The sequence below is a fragment of the Mytilus trossulus genome, chromosome 2 (assembly GCF_036588685.1).
Source record: "Mytilus trossulus isolate FHL-02 chromosome 2, PNRI_Mtr1.1.1.hap1, whole genome shotgun sequence".
NCBI lineage: Eukaryota > Metazoa > Mollusca > Bivalvia > Mytilida > Mytilidae > Mytilus > Mytilus trossulus.
In genome coordinates, this window is record NC_086374.1 from 4776669 (window position 1) to 4792039 (window position 15371).

Sequence of the window (15371 nt, forward strand, 5' to 3'; positions counted from 1 at the left end):
TTAAATTATCATCAGTGAAATATATGTTTGTACTGGTTGTAACTAACCTCATTTTTGGCAATTTACTAGACAATGTTACAAATATTTCTGATCGCAGGAGGATTGCCAAACATCATGCTCTTAAATGATTTAAGTTTATAATATGATAGATAAATTATCAAATAAATATATACTTCAAAACAGATGTAGATTACACCCAAATAGCAATTGGAATGTTTCTCTGATAGATACTTGAGAAGTAGTTTGGACATTATTAGAAATATATCTAAGTTAAGTCCATCTCTAAAGACAAAACTGGTTCCCATTCAACATTTTAATAAAGATATAAGCTGTGACCAAAACAATAGAGGAATTTACACTTGTATGCAAATTTGTCCACCATTACATAACATCACACAGGTTCCCGTACACTTCGACGTCATAATTCAAAACATTTGACGTCACAACTAAAAAGTGATTGTTGCTTGATGTCAAAAGGTTATTTGGAGGTGATATTAGGTCATTCAGAGTCAAAATACAGCTAAATACCAAAAGTGTAAATACTTTTATTTTAAATTAAGAATCTTTTTGAAGACCCCACCAAAGTTATGCCCTTTGATATTGTGGGAAATTCCCAGTTTTTAATTTAAAATTGATTATTTCTGTTTTCTGAAGAAAATATTTGAAACAGAAAACTAATCAATAATATTAAACCTAATCAAAGATGCTTCCAGCCAATTATACAAACAGAAAGTACATAACCTGTTTATATAGATTTATGCAATACTGCATAGATAGACAAACTGTTCTACAATGCCCATACAGTACAAAATTTCAATGCAGAAAGAAACCCAATTAAAAAGATATGTCTTGCTTTGAATTATAAATTATGGCATATTGACATTTATTCCCGATAAAAAGCTTTATTCCTGATTATTTGACTTAACAGTCTCTTTTCCTGGTTTCTTGACTTTACAAATTCTATTTCTGTTTACTTTACTTAACAAGCTCTAATTCTGTTTACTTGACTTAACAAGCTCTATTTCTGTTTACTTGACTTAACAGACTTTACTTGACTTAACAAGCTCTTTACCTGTTTATTTGACTTAACAAGCTCTAATTCTGTTTACTTGACTTAACAGACTTTACTTGACTTAACAAGCTCTTTACCTGTTTATTTGACTTAATAAGCTCTAATTCTGTTTACTTGACTTGATAAGCTCTACTCCTATTAATTTGACTTATAAGCTCCATACCTATTAATTTGACGTAATAAGCTCCACACCTGTTTATTTGACTTGATAAGCTCCACACCTGTTTATTTGACTTGATAAGCTCCACACCTGTTTACTTGACTTGATAAGCTCTATACTTGTTTATTTGACTTAGTAAGCTCTATACTGGTTTACTTGACTTACTTGATAAGCTGTATACCTGTTAACTCATCTTTCATATAAATAAGTAAACTAATTAAACTGATTAAACCCATTAGTCTAACGTCAGTTACATTTCTGTTACCAGCTGCATTGATATGCTCATGCAACTCTAATGTAAATTTTTAAAAGTTGGTGAAACAAATTTAAAATAGTGAAGGAGTTTACAAGTATTTGATGGAAACGTAACACGATTAAAATGAAGATTGACTCTTATTAAAGTGCAGATTTAATGTATAAAGCTTTCGAACATGTGGTTAATGATTATCAATTTTAAATTTATCAACAGATCTTTGAACTTTGAGAAGAATTCTATTAAAACTATCTTTCAGCACTGACGTAAGAGTTTGCATTTTTTCTCACCAAAGATAAGGTTTTGAAATCAAAATACAACTATCTCCCCTTTAAACAGCCAGACTCTAGTTTTGTTGTATTTTATATAATTTCACATCTAATTTGATTAAAGAATAATTTTTATCCTGAAATTTAAGGATAAAATGGTATGTACCTACTGAAATAGATGGCTAATCATTAATATGTCTGACTCTCCTGTAAGATAATAAATTGAAAGGAACCACATTTTAACGCTCAATAAATTTCTGATATAGATTGCTGTCCTTTAATTAAAAATCTTTATGGTATTAGTATTACGTTAGATTTAAAAAAGAAAAAAAAGAAAAAAGGTGTGTAAAGTAATGTCTGTAGTGAAGACAAAAACCCAATATAATAAAAACAAAAGAAACTAGAATCAGTGTAACTGATGAAGAAAATTAAGTAAATCAATATTTAATTACATTTGTTACTATATATAGATGGAGGAGATTGTGGGGATGATGGTACATTGAATTTTTATGAGAATAACGTGACAATGTTATTGATTCTGTAAAGATCAAATGATAAGATGAAAACAATACTACCCGATCAGCTTCAATTTATCACTAAAACATTTCTATTTTTAAAATTTGTGGAGGTAATTGGTCGTGAAGGAAGAATTATCGATGATCGCTGCAGGAGGTCAAAGTCGTGACAATTCTTTCTGCTAATTAGTCATCTCCTGCTGAGACTGTTTTCACTTTTTATGGAATTTTTCCTAAAGTTGTTTCACAAATTGTTATAGTTACATACAGGGCGATAAATTTAATTAAAAGCTTTTAATGTATGTTGCTGAAAGCAATCCACAAATTGTTCTAACTAATGTAATACTCAGGATGTGAACAGAGAGGGTCTAAACTTATAAAATATTGAGTTACTAATGCAATATACTGAAGGTGTGAACAGGGAGGGTCTAAACTTATAAAATATTGAGTTACTAATGCAATATACTGAAGGTGTGAACAGGGAGGGTCTAAACTTATAAAATATTGAGTTACTAATGCAATATACTGAAGGTGTGAACAGGGAGGGTCTAAACTTATTAAATATGTTAGACCTAATGCAATAGTCAAGGTGTGAACAGGGAGGGTCTTGATGCTACATAATTTGAAACTTTTGCGATAGTCAGGATGTTAACATGGAGCGTCTTGACTTATTAGATGAATAAGCAGTGGCTAGTGTAACTTTACAATTAGACATATCATTATATAGCCATCATTGGAATGATTAAAAGTGGCTTTCTTCGTGTGTTTTGTTACTTTAGTAGTCCTTAAAGCTAAGTATAAACATGTAGACTTAGACGTACAGTGGTAATGATCCTAAATGTAGTATATGTTAATACAGTTTATATTTTTTTTCTGTTTCAGGACTCTCATAGTTACCAGATGGCATCATTATATAGATCTGTTGGTTACCATGGTAATGATCTCCACCTGTCACCATCCTTGCCAAACATTTCATTAGGTCGTCCACCATCATCATCAGTAAGTTGAAGTAACCTTGGTTACTGAAAATGCAATTAAAAGTAACTAGGGGGAAAATATATATGTAAAACATAACATGGCAGTTGTTAGATATCTCAAATCTTTGTTTTAACTTTTAAGGTCTTTTTGGCATGTACACTGTTCATGGAAGAAGAAAAAACAAGAGATGATAGTCTATCCCCAGATTTGTCAGTGTCCATCAAGCTGAATTCTGTCTTCAGTAGTTCAAACAAATTCTTTGCATGTCATTTGGTTATAACTTTAATGTTAATGACCTTAAAGAAACAACTTCGTACATTCAGTGGTAACATTTTGAAATTTGTTTTATTCAACACAGTATCTTGAATATTCTTGGGGAAATGATATACAATTTGTGATAAATAGAAGATTTAAAAAAAGGACCACGCATTTTGTACATGTGCACATGTTTTAAGTTAAAGCAGAAGTATGTCCCTAAACAATCTTTTTTGGGAGACATGCAACCCCTCATATGTTATTTTTTTACTCTTTTGTGCAGTGGTAATGAATTGAATATTATCATCCTTCCCTATGCCTATATCACCCTGCTCTATCGCTCAGTTATTCTCGTATCAAGACTTCAAAACGAGACCAGGCATTATCAGCGACGTCACAATGTGAGAGGAGAAGTTATCAGCAACATCACAATGTGAGAGAAGACGTTATCAAGCTTCCTTTTCGTCAAGCGTAAAACTGTCTTAGGGAGAGGGAAAAAGACCAGTTATAGAACAATAAACAGATAATCGGGTTTTCTTCGTATAGATATCTTAAAATATAACCCGCTCGACACAATGTGAAACTTTTATGCTTGTTCGCTGCACTCATTCGCCAAAAAAGTTCACATTGTGACTCACGGCTGATATTTTATGATATCAATTTTTTGGAAACGCGATAATCTATACTTATCTATCATGTTTTAATAGTACAATGCTGCACATACAAATTATTTAAATTACTAATGAGACTGTTGATTTTATCACTTGTTAATTACACCTTTATAATGTTATTGTGTCATCCATTGCACAATACTTTAAAATATTTTATTTTTGTTTTCTTTTAAGGGTACAAATAACTCATCACCACCACATTCAGAAAGTGAACTACGGGCATTAGAAGCAGGCAGGATGAACATGCCCCACCCCCACCAATCAGGCGTACCATACTACCCTTCTGTACCAGGTAAATTACTTCTATTGATTGTGGATATTGGTTAGAATAGAAAAAGTGTATTATTATATCACTGCTTGAAAACAGGAAGGTTACACCTAGTCACTGTCTGTCTGTCTGTCTGTAGCATTTCTGTCCCATTTTTCTAAGCACCAAACAGCTTCTTGATACATATTTCACCAGGCATATCTTATGTTGACATTTTGAATTCCTATGCTGTTGTACTTCTGGTTTACAATAAAAACATGTCTTTAATATCTTAGGCACATACATATAATTATATCAGTCTAAAATATTTTAGACTGATATAATTTTTTCCTTATCTTATCCTATTCTAGACGATCCGGTACATAGTAAATTTGCTGGTTGGTCCTTTTTATAGACATATATAAATTGTGTTACAGTAGGTAAGTTATTTTTATTTAAATAAAGTCCAGACGTTGGACTTTCATCATATGAACATATAAATACATGTGTTTACACTATTGAACAAAATTATTTTACATGTTTTTCAGTAATTACATTGATATATGCATCAGCATTTATTGAGATTATGTCATACCATGTGGCATATTTTAGTTCCTTCAATGTTTTACTTCCTGTTGGGCAAAATATTTGTATCTGTAAACTTTCATTCATTTACATTTTTTGTCACATTTTTGCAATTACTCTTGTGTGGAGGTATAACATGTAAGCAGCTGAATTGTTGCCTTTTGAATATGGTAAAAATGTTGTTAAATGGGATATTCATATGAAAATGTTTATTTTATTTAGGTATGGAAGGTGAATTACCACCACATCATCCAGCATACATATCTACACAAATGAAATTAATGGAAGAATCCAGGAGTCAAGGAAAATTGATGTCACACGTTAGTCCCTACAACAACATGCCCCCAGCAAACACAGCAAGTCCATCAACAGCAGAAACCCACCCATCAAGAATTAGGTATTTATTGTGTCTGTACTGTCAACACTTTCTGTGGAATCAGCTCGGACAAGTCAAGTGTCAAAACCAAAACTTCTACACTCATGTCATTGAGATGATCAATTTTAATTTCAATCCATCATATATTTGTGTTTTAGCATGGGAGGACAAAAAAATCCCTTGGTGTATATCTTCAGTTCTGTCCCCTTTAGTTTTTATACGACCGCAAATTTTGAAAAAATTTTCGTCGTATATTGCTATCACGTTGGCGTCGTCGTCGTCGTCGTCGTCGTCGTCGTCGTCGTCGTCGTCGTCGTCGTCGTCCGAATACTTTTAGTTTTCGCACTCTAACTTTAGTAAAAGTGAATAGAAATCTATGAAATTTTAACACAAGGTTTATGACCATAAAAGGAAGGCTGGTATTGATTTTGGGAGTTATGGTCCCAACATTTTAGGAATTAGGGGCCAAAAAGGGCCCAAATAAGCATTTTCTTGGTTTTCGCACTATAACTTTAGTTTAAGTTAATAGAAATCTATGAAATTTTGACACAAGGTTTATGACCACAAAAGAAAGGTTGGGATTGATTTTGGGAGTTTTGGTTTCAACAGTTTAGGAATTAGGGGCCAAAAAAGGGCCCAAATAAGCATTATTCTTGGTTTTCGCACAATAACTTTAGTTAAAGTAAATAGAAATCAATGAAATTTAAACACAATGTTTATGACCACAAAAGGAAGGTTGGTATTGATTTTGGGAGTTTCGGTCCCAACAGTTTAGGAATTAGGGGCCAAAAAGGGACCCAAATAAGCATTTTTCTTGGTTTTCCCACCATAGCGTTAGTATAGGTAAATAGAAATCTATGAAATTTAAACACAAGGTTTATGACTATAAAAGGAAGGTTGGTATTGATTTTGGGAGTTTTGGTCTCAACAGTTAAGGAAAAAGGGGCCCAAAGGGTCCAAAATTAAACTTTGTTTGATTTCATCAAAATTGAATAATTGGGGTTCTTTAATATGCCAAATCTAACTGTGTAGGTAGATTCTTAATTTTTGGTCCCGTTTTCAAATTGGTCTACATTAAGGTCCAAAGGGTCCAAAATTAAACTTAGTTTGATTTTAACAAAAATTGAAACCTTGGGGTTCTTTGATATGCTGAATCTAAAAATGTACTTAGATTTTTGATAATTGGCCCAGTTTTCAAGTTGGCCCAAATCGAGGTCCAAAATTAAACATTGTTTGATTTCATCAAAAATTGAATAATTGGGGTTCTTTGATATGCCAAATCTAACTGTGTATGTAGATTCTTAATTTTTGGTCCAGTTTTAAAATTGGTCTAAATTAAAGTGCAAAGGGTCCAAAATTAAACTAAGTTTGATTTTAACAAAAATTAAATTCTTGGGCCTCTTTGATATGCTGAATCTAAACATGTACTTAGATTTTTGATTATGGGCCCAGTTTTCAAGTTGGTCCAAATCAGGATCTAAAATTATTATATTAAGTATTGTGCAATAGCAAGTCTTTTCAATTGCACAGTATTGTGCAATGGCAAGAAATATCTAATTTCACAATATTGTGAAATAGCAATTTTTTTTTAATTAAGAGTTATCTTTCTTTGTCCAGTATAGTAAGCAAGAAATATCTGCAAGAATTTTTTTTAATTGGAGTTATCTTTCTTTGTCCAGAATCAACTTAAATCTTTGTTATATACAATATACAATGTATATTTACTTTTTACTACCAACTGATAAATTTAAATAATCTTTACCATTCAGTGATAACAAGCAGTTTTTTTACATCTTAATATTTTATGATGTATTTAAATGAGTAGTAATTGTTGCAAACTCCATTAGAATATTTTAATTGAAATTAGTTTTGGAATAAGGGAAAGGGGGATGTGATTAAAAAATTAGGTTCAATTTTTCTCATTGGAAATAAAAAGAAAATTTCTTCAAACATTTTTTTGAGAGGATTTATATTCAACAGCATAGTGAATTGCTCTAAGAGAAAACAAAAATTTTAAGTTCATTTGAATACATTCATTCTGTGTCAGAAACCTATGCTGTGTCAACTATTTAATCACAATCCAAATTTAGAGCGGAATCCAGCTTGAATGTTGTGTCCATACTTGCCCCAACCGTTCCGGGTTCAACCTCTGCGGTCGTATAAAGCTACGCCCTGCGGAGCATCTGGTTCAATTTTCTTCTGTCCAGAAATACTATTGGTTATCTATTATACAAAGAAACAAAAAGATTGGGTATATGACAGATTTTCAAGTTCGATACCACACAAACATTTATGGTACAAAAGTTGACCTAAGGTCAATAGGCATAAATGATGTAATAGCGACATAGAAAATGTGTGGGAAAATGCATGAATTGGAAATAAGTATTGTATTAACAAACTTTTCTTTCCTATAGACATAAACCATTAGGCAGAACTCAGTCTGCACCCCTGCCATTGGGACACCCATTTTTACAACAACAAAACTTGCTGTTACAACAGCAGCACTCACAACAAGTTAAACAACAAATACGACAAGCTGTCTTACATCGTGCTGGAATGGAGAATGTGGATGAAGAAACGGAAGCCAAGTTACAACAGGTAAACAATGTAAACAGGTCATTTAACAAAATCACTGATTCCCAGCATAAAGGAACCAAAAAGAGGAATCAATATCTATAACAAATAAATAATTTTGAATATTGATTAGTTGGCTAAATTGGAATAAGATCAAATATTTAAATCTTAGAAAAAAAAACCTAAAGCTTTGTTAAAATGTTTTGTTTTTTTATTAATAACTGATGCTAATTTGAATTTAAAAGAGATTCACCCCCCATTCTTGAATAACCATTCTTTTTCATCATGGCCAATGATATATTAAATCTTTATTAGGAAATGAGAGAATCCAGAGAGCAAGATGCAGATGATGTAATTGTAGTAAAGGAAAGTCACATGGAAGAATCGTCAAGTGAGACGTTAAAACCACAGCAAACATTCCCAAACCATCCAAGGGAGGCTGTCAAACACCGTCGTCATCATCACCATCGACCATTAGCTAGGACACAGTCCAGTCCGCTGGTTACTTTCTCTAATCTACCACAACAGACACAAGAATCTGACCCAACCACAATTAGATATAGATATACTACAGGTATTTATACCCCAGCTTTGAAAAAGGGGGGTATACTGTTTTAACTCTGTCTGTCCATCCATCTGTCTATCCATCAGTCCGTCGGTCCCATGAATATTTTCGTCACATTTTTAGTGAGCAGTAGCTTGCAGTTTCACTTGTTTATATTTGTTAGATTAACATTGCTAACTTCAAAGCACATCTAGATATAAATTTATTTCAGGTATTGGTAAACATTGCCACAACCAAACCACAATTAGATATAAATATAACTCGGGTAAATTATTGCTTCATTTTGCCACACAAAAAAAACACAACTAAATATAGATATACTTATGGTCAATTATTGGTTTACATTGCCACCTTTAAACCACAATTATTGTTTTATATTGCCTCTACCAAACTACAAATTAAGAGGAAGTTTCTTGTTTTTGATGTTGAATGAATTAGACATTTGGATGTTGATTATCCTTTTTAGGTTTAGCATATGATTCTATCATGCAGAAACATCAATGTACATGTAATAACAATTCAAATCATCCAGAGAATGAAGGCCGTCTACACAGTATATGGTCTAGATTACACGAAACAGGACTGACATCTAGATGTGAGGTTAGTGTTGATTGATCAATAGTTATAAAACTCATATTATATAGGCATAATATTTGTGAATATAAGTTGTCTTAAATCAGTGTTTTTTCTTGAAATCTGTTTCCTTTGACATCATGTCACGCTTCTAATCCTAATTCTTTTTTCAGATTTGTATATCTTGATTTCACTCAAATATTTTTAACTTACCTGGGCCGAAGGTGAAGGTCGTTGTTAACATAGAATTGAGGCTGCACATAGATATGACTTTTACATATATGAATGAGAATAAGTGATATTTAGGACCATATGACAACTAAACATTTTGCTGCAAATGATAATGAATCAGAAATAAATTTTTATTCATCTCAAAGTTTCTGTGTTTGATTGGATTGACACAAATACTCTTCAATACTGAGTAAAGGAAATCATGTAGAAAATAGTTGTGCAATACTTTAAATTTTGTAGCCAGTAAATTAGAAGTTTGAGAATGTAATTTTTTAATGCCTTTTTTAATAATCATGCCTACACAATACAATAAAGTGATCAGCTTGTATTTCTAGTTCAAAGATGATATGAACAGCTGATGATCTGTAGATTGATAGGCTTAATGGTTAGATGACACTGATTTAAATCTATGTGACATTTAGAACACAGTAACATATGTTTATCAATACATATTAAATGGTATGTAAAACAGGTCAGGAACCCCATACATCACTAATTTTAGTGTTACGAAGGTACATCTTTTTTTTCAATTTCAGAGAATAAAAAGTAGAAAAGCCAGCATGGAAGAATTACAAAGTTGCCATTCAGAAGCCCATACATTATTATATGGGACAAATCCCCTTAACCGGCAGCGTCTAGATCCAAGCTTATTTGGTAAGATAGTATTTGAATGCTGTGAAAAGTGCTTCACTGTAACTTAGAGATATAAATAACTCATATCTTTGTTAACATGATAGATGTTATAATTCATTAGTGTAGGCAGGTCTTGTGGTCACTTATTAAGAAAGTTATAAAGAAATTGATATTCTTAGCTAGCCAATATTTTGCTAATCATGATATTAATTACCATAAACTGTCGTGCATTTAAAGCATCAAGCAGAAACCCTGATTTGTAATGGCATTTCAATCCTTGTTGTTGAACCATCTGAATAATATCACAAACTAAAGATTGACATTTGTGTGCCTGTTTACTTTTCTATTTGGAAACACTATGGTACACTGTAAGACTCTCTATATGCTATTTCTTTTTCAGAAAACATGCGTTTCTTTTTGTTACCTTGTGGAGGAATTGGTGTGGATTCCGATACAGTGTGGAATGAAATGCATACCTACATAGCTGCCAGAACAGTAAGTGACAAACAATAAACAGAGAGATTAAGATACAAAGTAAAAAGTGTAAAAAACACAAAGGTTACATAGTTATGCCTTTTGTTGATCATAAAATTGAAGTTTCTGTCATAAAAGCTTTATTTTTGTCCATTCGAATCATAATTATGAAAAACTTTATTGAACATTAAATGTTCTCCTAGGAGTCTTGTACTTCAAAGTACTAAAATAGTTTTGCTAAAAATATCTTAAGAATGACATTCAAAAGTAAAAGGTCAATAAAAAATTACAGTACCTACGTAAAATGGTAAGAATTAACGTCAACTTCCAAATATAGATATTTTTTTTTTATATGTTTGACTTTAAACAAAGTATTACGATTAAAATGTTAAGGGCATGACATTGGTCTCTGTTTCTTCATTTATTAACTTATATAAAGGCACAGCAGGAGTATCATATTAAGTTTCACAGATTAATGCCTTATAATGTCATAATGATTTATTTATTGTCCCTAAACAACATGATGCGGGTGACAAAGAAATCAGGCGTCTGTCTAACAGTACTTGTAAGTGCTCTTAAGTTTACAAATCCTGTCCAGTTTTTACGGAACTTATACCCTAGGTAAATATCAGCAATTTCTCAGTCAAATTTGAAAATCATAGATAAAAAGTTTTTTTGGGTGGGGTTTGTGTTGTTTATTCTATAGTTTTCTATGTTTTTTTCATGTGTACTATTGTTTGTCTGATTGTCTTTTTCATTTTTAGCCATGGCGTTGTCAGTTCACTTTCAAATTATGAGTTTGACTGTCCCTTTGGTATCTTTCGTCCCTCTCTTTAATATTTCAGAAAGTAAAAGACCTGGATGCTCATACTTATTTTATAAAGTTACTGTCTGTAACATTTCCATTGTCCTTGACCTCATTTACAGCATTAAATGACTGCTTGGAAACAGTTAAGAGATTTAAAATGGTTATTTCTCTCTTGTTTATATTATGAGCGTTAGGATATCCTTATAAGCATATACACAACAGGTCTACCATATTTGTTGTAATGATTGAAAGGTGTACTTATCCTAATATCAAGTGTCATCTGCCTATGACCGCATTTTCATGGTTCATTGGACAATGTTTGGTTTTTGTAGTTAGTTCTATTTCTCAGATATTGTAAGCAATAGGTCAATCATATTCGGTGTGTGGAATTATTGTAGGGTATACATGTATGTCTGGCAGGGTTCATATGACTTTGACCCTCATTTTCACGGTTCTTTAATCAATGTTAAGATTGATGTTTTGATCTGTTTCTCAGGTACTATTAGTAATAGGACTTATTTATTTGGTTAATGGGATGATCCTAAGATGTACATGTCTGTCTGGCATGGTTCATCAGACCCTTACCTCATTGTCATAGAACATTGATAATGTTAAGTTTATGTGATACTTTGTAATGAAACTTCATATTACAGACTTTCAACATGAAATGATAAGTGAAGCAGGATAGACTTTTCAACATGTGCACTCTAGTTAATTTTAAGTACATGTTTACAATTTATAAAAATAAGTATACTGTAAATTTAATAAGTTTCTATGAGGATAACTACACTATATCCAAGTCATATAATTCTTTAAAATAATTGAATGTGAAATAAGAGATTAGCAGGTCATTTGAGCTAAATTGTTGGCAATCTATCCCTTTCTAGGATTATTTTAGCTAATATTGGGTCAATTAGAATTATAGGAAAAGGTTAATGGCCTGGTGAGAAATGCAGTCTCATTAGGACTTCTATTATATGTTTTGTTTTCTTAGGCCTGGTGAGGGAAACTGTCTCATTCGGATTTCTATTATCTGTTCTTGTTAATAAGGCCTGTTGAGAAAAGCAGTCTCATTTGGAGCTCTATTTTCTGTTTTGTTTTATTGGGCCTTTTGAGAAAAGCAGCCTCATTTGGACCTCTATTTTCTGTTCTTGTTATCTTGGGCCTGACGAGAAAAGCAGCCTAAATAGGACCTCTACTTTCTGTTCTTTTTGTATGGGCCTGATGAGGGAAATAGTTTCATTTTGACCTCTATTTTCTGTTCTTGTTTTCTTGGGCCTGATGAGAAAAGCAGTCTCATTTGGACCTCTGGTTTATTTTTTTATTTAAATGGAATAGTGACCTCAATACTGTCTGCAGATCAATACTTTTCTAAACACTCCAGTGGTAACATAAAACTTGTAAGTTTAATCATTCAGGTAACACCTGTTCATAACACTAAAACAGTAGGAAATAAATAATGTATGTTACCTTGGAAACAGATAAATTGAGGTAAACAGAAAATTGCTTGTTTATGTAATTTCAATTAATACTTCAGAAAAGTAATATCAGATTATAAAAAAAGACTTAATTATGTAATGATGATTTTTACCATATGAATAAGATACAAGGGAATGATGGTGTAAATGTCTGTAAAATAAATTGAATCTAGATGTCTTCACAATTGTTTACGTTTAACCATTGTTATACCTGTATAGATACAAACCATTCACAGACTTACTTGTTGCTAATTTGGTATATATTATAGTAGTCAGCTAAAATTGTTGTAATTTTAAAGTATCATAAAGTATGAATAAAAGGAGATGTGGGAAAATCAATTACAGAGACCCAACAACACAATCAAACAATGTTCACTTGTTCATTTATTTTCTTCATTCAAAGTGCAAACAAGGTTTATGCACTTGTTTAATCCCAGTATGATGAAAGCTGTTACTAAAGTTGTTCAGGTACTTATTGAATATCAATTTTTACATTATAGAAAATCAAATATCAATTTAACATGATAAAAACTGTTACCTTTCAATGGGTATGTAAGGAGGAAGCTGTTAACCTTCAAGCATATAGTTGTATTTATGTAAAAATCATTTAATTTGTTTTTTTATTAATTCATGCCACACCAAATTGTAGTATGTGCATATTCAAACCATTCATAAATTGTAAATATAAGGTGTCAGTTACCTTGTCTGACTAGCAGTATTTCATGATTAGTCAGGTTATGGACCAAGAGGTGAACATCTTAGTTCAACAAGTATTATCCCAATAATACCCACTTTTTAACCTCAATGAAACAAATTATTCAAAAAAGAAGGTTTTGTTTTTAAAAGAAGGAGGAAAGAGAAAAGACCCAAATTTGATCTGTACAAATAAAAGGTCCTTTATTAGGGTTCATAATGACCTCACCAGCAGGGCTTTGAGGTGGACCAGCTTTAAAAGGGCCACCTCAGACTTTTTGATTTCTTCATTACCTTAGCTTCCACTTTCTAGTATTATCTCTGACTTTTTCTAACATGTATAGTAATTGCCAAATCTTTACTTCATACAAGGCTATAAATACTGTAAATTCAGAAATAATTGCATTCGTTTATTATTGCAATTTTGTCATTTTACTTTTTAGACTAAAAGGCGATTTTAATTTTTGCAACATTGTGAAAATCCTGTTTAATTCATATAAAAAATTTCAAAATGCAAGTTTAAATTAAAGCAATTATAACCCTGTCACATGTTTCCAAATTATTCCTGAATTAACAATAATACATTATACATTAATGGAGATGATTATCTGTGTTGATTAGTAAGTGATATTTACAAGGCCAAATATGGATGACGTCAGCTGATATTGACGTAATAAGAATAGGAAAAAACAAATACTTATGTTGAGCTTGTTTACTGATTTTCTAACCAATAGTATTGATCTAAAGTTATAACACCTGTTTAGTACATAGATGTATTCTAATTGATTTACACATAGGACATCAGATATCATATTGTTTCCTGTAAAATAAGAAGACAATTATAATGCTGTTAATGGGTTTTATTACACATTTTACCTACCGTTACTTAACTACAGGATGACAATTTTAATCATCACATGTAAACCTAACTTATACATGTTATATGACATAATTTAGTCGAAATAAAGATTGTTTTTGTGGCTGCATCTTGAAATAATTTGTGTAACCATGATTTAAAAGAGTAATAATAGGTGAGGGGACTGAAATAATTGTATTGGAAAAATATGAAAGTAAATCACAAAAAAGTAATGAATTCAAGCTTTGGTTAGACATTTTATTAGTAGATTTAACTAATATTGTACTGGTGAATGGACAAGCAATGTAGGCAGTACTGTTGCCTATAACTGCTTCCATCCACTTCACAGAGGTGGATTTGGGGGGAAAATTTGGTTGCTTATATAAGGAATCGCTGAAGAGTGACTGAAGTGGGCCCCACTTAATAAAAATTTCTGGATCCGCCACTGCTTCATTTGAATCTGATGTGTAGTTGTTAAATTACCATATCTGTAATGTATAATTAGGCTGTTGAGTGGACAGACAATGATATTAATTTGATTTGATTTTTTTGTGTTTTAACAACACTTTTAAGCTAATTCATAGTGGCCATTTTTTTGGGGGGAGGGGAGGGGGATGGAGGAAACTGGAGTGTCTGGAGAAAACCACCAACCTTCAATAGGAAAACTGACAATCCTAGTCAAATAAGGTTATTGAAGTTGAGTGCACCCACACTAGCGGGTTTCGAACTCACAACCTCTGTGTTGACTGGCTTAGACCACTTGCCCAGGGAGGCCTATTACAATGATTTTGGAATAAGTTAATAAGTTGCATAATGAAACTCTTTGCTGGACATGCAATGACCAAATTTAACCAACATTATCAAATCAAGCAGTTTGATTGACATGTAACCAATACTTTAAAATAACATAAATGGCTAGACATCCAATGACCTGATTTAACCAAAAACATCAAGTTAAGCTGTTGGCTTGACAGCCTATGAGTCAATTTGACCAGCAGTGTAAGATTAAGCTGTTGTCTGGGCATTCAATGAGCAGATTTTACTACAAAGATAGCTCAATATTTTTATGTATTTTTTCCATTCATATGATGGACAATTTTTTGCT

At 32.0% G+C, this 15371-nt stretch overlaps 1 protein-coding gene and 1 long non-coding RNA gene across 8 annotated transcripts in view; one reads left to right on the forward strand and one right to left on the reverse strand.

Annotated features, from left to right (window-relative positions):
- LOC134706327 (uncharacterized) overlaps positions 1-15371 on the reverse strand; it is a 259296-nt gene that overhangs the window by 232700 nt on the left and 11225 nt on the right. The gene's annotated exons all lie outside the window — the stretch shown is intronic.
- LOC134706324 (histone deacetylase 4-like) overlaps positions 1-15371 on the forward strand; it is a 100909-nt gene that overhangs the window by 75013 nt on the left and 10525 nt on the right. For all 7 annotated transcript variants that reach the window (XM_063565166.1, XM_063565171.1, XM_063565168.1 and 4 more), the window contains 8 exons: positions 3152-3268; positions 4348-4465; positions 5228-5402; positions 7796-7979; positions 8271-8529; positions 8987-9120; positions 9861-9978; positions 10358-10452. In XM_063565166.1, the coding sequence (XP_063421236.1) occupies positions 3152-3268; positions 4348-4465; positions 5228-5402; positions 7796-7979; positions 8271-8529; positions 8987-9120; positions 9861-9978; positions 10358-10452 (1200 nt within the window). The remainder of the gene's footprint in view (positions 1-3151; positions 3269-4347; positions 4466-5227; positions 5403-7795; positions 7980-8270; positions 8530-8986; positions 9121-9860; positions 9979-10357; positions 10453-15371) is intronic.